The sequence below is a fragment of the Macrobrachium nipponense genome, chromosome 20 (assembly GCF_015104395.2).
Source record: "Macrobrachium nipponense isolate FS-2020 chromosome 20, ASM1510439v2, whole genome shotgun sequence".
NCBI classification, from domain to species: domain Eukaryota; kingdom Metazoa; phylum Arthropoda; class Malacostraca; order Decapoda; family Palaemonidae; genus Macrobrachium; species Macrobrachium nipponense.
The window spans coordinates 27,412,847-27,419,958 of record NC_061089.1 but is presented as its reverse complement, the minus strand read 5'-3'; the positions used below and the strand labels follow the sequence as shown (position 1 = coordinate 27,419,958).

The 7,112-nt window shown below is 33.7% G+C and overlaps 1 protein-coding gene across 1 annotated transcript in view; it reads right to left on the bottom strand.

The window, feature by feature from the left end:
- Positions 1–2,351: 2,351 nt before the first annotated feature.
- Positions 2,352–7,112, bottom strand: part of LOC135223919 (bone morphogenetic protein receptor type-1B-like) — a 45,597-nt gene continuing 40,836 nt past the window's right edge. Inside the window, exon 9 of the mRNA XM_064262843.1 lies at positions 2,352–6,163. Within this exon, the coding sequence (XP_064118913.1) occupies positions 6,035–6,163 (129 nt within the window). The 3' untranslated portion in view covers positions 2,352–6,034. The remainder of the gene's footprint in view (positions 6,164–7,112) is intronic.

The following is a 7,112-nucleotide window of genomic DNA, read 5'->3' as shown; positions in this document are numbered from 1 at the left end:
TATTAAACATTTCTTTCCCTGTCTAATGTTATATCATACCGTTTTCATACTTTGTCCTCATTATTTCTGCTTTGCTAATTAAATAAGCATCTTTTTTCCACTTCTTAATCTATTCAAAATTCTCTTCCATCTGCGACCACTTTTTCATTATAAGATCAGAGAGAAGGGCAAAAAAGCAAAATGAAAGTCCTTTGTAACACTACACAAATTACCTTCACATTTTTAATAATAATGTCATAGGGAAGCAACACATTTCATGATGTGAGTAAACTTCCAATGACTTCAAGCAGTCAACATAAGCCATTCAAAAGGAATTTTTAAATTCCATTCACTGCTGTAGAATATATGGGCTGAGCGCCATTACTGGGCTTGTGCAACTCGTGCCATTACACTTCATCCTTAAGCTTTTTGTGACCAAGCTCCCAAAATTTCATTAGGACTCATTTGAGCGGAATGGCCCTACTTATGACATCTATCCAGTTGCCTTCTTTGTGAGTTTTGCTATGACTTCCAATTCCCAATCATCAGACTTTGTTTCCTCTTCCATATGCTGCAAAGTCTAATTACAATACAAGGAGTCATCAGTTTCAGCTATAACTATCTCAGCAGTGATTCCATCACATTTTGGCATTTTCCATCAATTAAGTTTTTATTTCAGATTCATTTTCGAAAACGGAAGATTCACTCATAAATATGCACATTTGGGTCTTCCACAGGAACAGGTATATTTGGTCTGGTCACAGTGAATGCAGCTTTGTCAGCTTTACCATCTTCATGGCTGAAGGTACGAGAACTAAGCATTCAAGCCATGTTTCAGAAAATGGGGCAATGAAAAAAAGCCAATTCTGAATTACTTGTGAGCACTTTAGTCACTGAAAACTACTCATCTTTGTAGCAGCATGATTTTAATAATCCTAACTGTTGATTACATTGCAGAAAATTCTGTTGCATAGATGGATACTTTGTTGGGTAAAAACTAGTTTGTTACATTTAACAATTTTGCAATAAATCCTACATCTCCCAGAATTTTACATAAATATACAATGAAAAAACCAGATGAACCTCAGTTCAACGGGCTTAAATATCAACAATACCCATAATCCTGTAAGGGTAGTCAAGATCTGACCCAGCCATAGGTAGCATCACCGTCATTTTGCTTTCAAGAAATGTTTAACAAAACCACTTGAGTTTACATATCTCATGCTATTAGCCTGAAGGTCTTGATCTTACAAGGATATCAGATACTTTTTATTACATTTTAACTCATTAAAATGAATTAATGGATAATGTTAATAGTTTAATGCTTTGACAATTTACAAGGCTTTACTCCCCCCAATACCTTTCATATAGTTTAAAGATGGGCAATCACTAAGTGTAATTATGTATGAGCGTATGTTCGGTTTGTTTGTATGGTTTTTATATATTGCATGGAACCAGTGGTTATGCAGCAACGGGACTAACTGCTTTACGTAACTTCCGAACCACGTCGAGAGTGAATTGCTATCACCAGAAATACAGCTCTCAAAGGAATGCCCAAGAATCAAACTCACAGCCACTGAGGTGGCAGGTAAAGATCATACCATTCAAGCACCAAGGCACTAGCATATGTTCTGCCTTCAGAGATTGGGCATGTGGTTCATTCATCAAATACCCATGGGACAGATATTCACATAAAATGTGGTTTACTTTTGGGAATGAACACAAACTAACATGTTTTAATCTTTATAAAAGTTATTACTAGATTCATTATTTTCCAGAAGTAAGTGTCATTGATTTAGTCCTTGATTAGAGCTTTGGTTGCTTTATCACCTCATTTACTTTATTCATTTCTCCAAGGCCAGAGATGTATTTCAAAACTAATATCTGCCTCATAAAATGTTTTAAATGGAAACGACCATGAGTGAGTTGTTGGGATTTTTAGAGTAATAACTTTGAAGGACTTTAAAAGTACTACTAGTCTCTGAAAATTTCAAGTTTCTAGGGTGGTATGGTTTTCATCTCCTTGACTGCTGACCATAATGCAGACAATTCTGCTGTGAAAGCACCAGTAGCAGCACTTGCATGAAGTTACTTCCATATTATGCTCATGCCATGAATAGTAAGAAAATTTCTCCCACAGTTTGCAACATACATCACTCAGGACTGAGGTAGACTATCGAGTTACCCACACACATCTGACAACTGATACTGTGGTATACAATTGCATTTTGTCTTTTATAAATGTCATATGAATTTGTGGTAACCTCTAAATGTGGCCTACATGAAATATAATTTGCTCACCTTGGCTGTAGCTGTAGTACTATAAAAGATAACCTTCAATAAATGTTACTTGTTATAGACAAAACATAATAACCAAAATTTTTTATTTATAATGATACCATCACGATATGAACAATTTCTATCAGTTTCCATCATTACCAATCCTATGGGTAACATGAGGCATGTTATCCAACAGTTACTGGGTTTTAAAATCCTTTATGCTGCATTGCCATAACTTTCAAGTCATATAAAAACAGTGATTGCAAAAATAACAGTGTATATACTAAATTTACTACAGTATCCGTCAACTACTTCTAAGCATTTCCCTTTATTGCAGTCTGAACACTCCAACATTGCAATATTTTTTTTTTTGCCAATAACAACAAAGCAAGCCCAGCCTGAAACACATACACAGTTCTGGCTAAGTTATTTATGATTCAATTAACTATTTACAATAAAATTCTTTTACAGTATTATGTACATAATGTTGAGTACTGTACCCATTAGAGATACTGTACAATGATATAAAAACCATACACTGCTGGAGGCTATGAACCTTAAAAATCACAACTGAAGACCCAGTCTTCTTTCTTCCGAAAACAGTTCTATTTTGGAAATTCCATATTTCTGTTAAATTTAAAAAATACAGGTCATAAAACTTCATCCATCAGCCTCCCTCCTTCATACTGACAAGAAATTGCCACAGACGCTTGCTACCTCTCACACCAATTTCATGGTCTCTTCTGGGCTATACATAGATGACATGAATGGAAAATGACAAAAATGAATGATTTGAACACTGCGATAATGACAAATGTCAGGGGATGTCACATGAAAATGAATGAAGGAGCAGATAAAATGGTCTATTGCATTGATATGAAATGAGGATATACAGTTACTTCACAATTAACGCAGAAATGTGAAGCTCGAAGAAAAATACTCCAATGGTGATGATATGAATAAATACTATTACGTCAACATTCTCTCCGAGTCTCCAAAATGTCTTGTAAATTTGTTAACTTTTAAATATTCAGTGTTTTCTTATTGACAATAATTAAAATAAGACAACTTCAATAATACTAAAAAAAAAGGGGGGGCGGTTAATTTCATACACTAGAATACAAAAAATATTTAGTTGAAAACTCAAGATGTTAAATCTTAAAAAATACAAAAACCTGAAACATGCATCTAGAAACAAAAGCTCATTAAAATAACCATCTAGAAACAAAAGCTCATTAAAATAACTTATCTTTTTTTCACTTGAATTCTGGATTCTGGATATGTCAGTTCCATTCAGTATTTCTCATATGTGTACTACTAATGATCAAAAAATAATTCTGCAGCTAACATCCGAAATCACCATTACCCTTCCTTTTGTGGATAGTAACTGAAAAAGCACAAACTGAAAAAACTTCTCTTAGAAATCTCTTCATATTAAGAATCACAAAAAATTGAAAAAAATTATCTATAATACATTACTTTGATCCTGAAAAGAAAATTATGGCACTTCTAAATTTCAGGATCTGAAGTTTTGTTTCATCTCACAATGGTTTAATGGGCAGATAAAATTATACCAAGAATTTTACATTAACTAGAATGAAATGCCACTGCATGAGTTTGTGATACACAGGAAAAAGCTGCAAACAAGACAGCTCACCTGCATTACCTTATGCCTTACCATAAAAACAAGACTTTTAATATTTCAATATGGTCATATGCTACACACGACTTCTTGCTTTTACAAACGAGTTAAACCTGAATACTGATAAATTTCTTTTACATACATGGAATCACCAGGACACTGAGGATGTAAACATATGACAAACTGACCAATGCAGCTATGAAACACGACATTTACTCTATATCATTTCCTGAAGTATCACTAGGAAATGGGGACTAGAGGAAAAAAAAAAATAATAAAACTTATCATGCTAACCATATTTTTCAAAATTCTTTTTTGATGGTTTTCATGGAATCATGTATTATCGTTCCACACAACATAAATAATTTGATAAATAAATATACCCTACATGCTCTCAACAAGTGCAAAAACAAATTAGAAATTAGAAATAAAGTAAGGCACATTTCAGTAATTAAATTCCTTGGCGTCAGATACACAAGATAAAGGAAAATTCCTATATGGAAAAGTTCCCCACAAACTTCTGAGAGAACACTTAACAATACATCACAAAGGCATCATGTCACAAAAACTGATGCAGTATACGACTTTATCAATTGCTGGTATTTGGGCAATTTTGTATATTAAGTATTCTTACATAAACCTGACAACTAAACCTTTGGGTCATATTGTAAAGATACTGTATTACCTGTAAGGTTTGTTTACTTTATATGATATACTTGTTTACCTTTACAAACTATTCGGTTCAGAATTTTTCGCTTGGGGAGATGAAACTATAAAAAGGCACATCACCTGGAGCTCTTAGCAAACTGATTTGCCACCATCTGTGCCAAAAATATGCACCCCAACTTTGTCTTTCTGTTAAAAATAAAATACGTATATATATTTGTGCTAAATAAATTCTTTGACAGTACAAAGCAAAATCCACAGTTTACTGATTTTTCAGCTTGCAAAGTAGAAACCTTAAACCAGTATTTTTAACAAAGGCCACTTAAAAAAGGCAAAATTAAGTATACCTTGTACTGTACTGATTAACAAAATATACCTAATAAAAGGCACAACATGACATTTTATTAGCATTTCTTCAAAATTATCCTTTCTGGAAGCAATTGTACTTTATGTACTGTGTGCTAAAGTAACCCTTCACTATTACACTCTTCAAAAAACTGACGAGATAACCGGTCAAAAACTTTACTCAAGACTTAAAATTAGCCCTTAATATGGATGTAACAAAAAGTACATAACACGGATAAAGCGATTAAAATAGCTTTGGTAGATACAGTGCAGTAATCTCCCTAATGGGGATATCAGACCATCTACCTGCTTTCTAGGATTAAAACTGCATACTATTCATTTACAAATGTAAAGCTGCAATTCATAGATTCCCATCAGGCACCATTCAACACCCAAAAATATAACGATATGTGAATTTCATCAAAGAATGAAAGCCTTTTCATTTTTATGACAATGAATGACAAAATAAGAGTTTCCACATTCTTGCATACAACTTCAAACCTGAATAATAATATCAACACGCACACACACAAACACACACACACTTAAGCTACACAATAATATACACTTGTACCATTTCAATATCTATTTCATACCAGGCACTTATTAGTATTAAGTCACACTCATGGTTCTGAATGGGATACAAACATTTGGGTAGTGTTCAAAGACAATACAAAGTGTCACAGCAGATCAATTCAAGAGGCTGTGATATTGTGCATGTCTACAGATAAAATAATAGCAACTATTAAAAAAATAGTTCTTAAAATTCTTAACACACTAAACATACAACTGTTATCAAATTATAACTGAGCATATCTATACAATTCATTTTAATTTTTGGGTCTGGCTGAACTATTTTGAGATTGTACACATTTTCCTTTGTACACATAAGGAAAATGTTTCAGTAAAACTATAACCCTTATAGACATGCATGGTTATCGAAAGCCTTTCTATGAAGTGACAAAATGTATTCCAACACCAGTAAGGTAGTCATCCCTTCACTTTTCACTACTCTAAAAATGAGTGGCTCATACAAAACTACATCTAGTTATGGTCCAGTCAAAACTGTACACCATGTTCTTTGATTATGCTTATTTGTTTCCTTCTGAAAGCATGCTCCTTTTACACAATCTTGGTACTTTCAGGAACAGGCAATTTATAGAGTGTCTTTTTCACTCTCAGTGCTGTTAGACGAGCGGCAGGATTGGCATGCCAGCATTCTTGTACGACTTTGCCCATAGCTTTCAAAATCTGCAATGAATAAACAACATTGACAAAACAGGAAAATGCATCTCGACCAATAAGTTTGAAAGACTATAGTATAAATATGTATATATAAACATTAAATGCAATAAATCTGGTTATAAAATCCAATAGATTTACACCCAACAAATGCGGTGTCAACTGATTTACTGACACTAATTCTAACAGAACTTCAAACTTTCACTCATTAACCTATTGAGCATCACCAACGTCTTATCTTAATTACCCTTAGCTCGTAACACACTACCTTCCACGGAGCATCACATTCTCCCTCTTTCATGGTTGGCAAGGCACTATAAAACTCAGAAATACACTTTACTCAAAAATTGTAGGAACATCATTTGGCATCACTATTAGCCAAATTAGGGATAAATGGCAACTTTTTTTTGTAACAGATAGACCGTCTGACAGAGGATATCTAAGGATATCTACTTCTTGTCTCCCGCCATGCGGGATTTTTTTTTTTTTTTTTTTTTTACCATCTCCTATTTATCCCCCATACCTCAACAAGATATTATTGCTTCTCAATGAAGAGACTGATGATGACTATAAAACTCGGGGTAGCAGCTCGGAAAATTAACATAAGTGAAGATTTATCTGATTTCAAGGAAACCACAATTTAGATTGGAACATAACGTATTGTAAGTGACTGGGCAGTAACCAATAAGGAGAGGTCCCCCCTTTACTTTTTGTTCATCCAAAGGTGTGAAATTTATTGTTCAGGATAAGGAACACCCTATGGAGTTTGAGAAGTTTTGTAATCAAGCACAATGCAACAGAAACAAACATTTACCAACCCGTTTCTAGATGAATACATAGAAAGTTTGCCTAGAATACCATGCGCACTTAAATGGTAAGACACCAATGTAAATGAAATGAGGCATTAATTGCTCTACTGGCTCATGTTTCAGGGAATGGCATATGAAAGAATAATTTT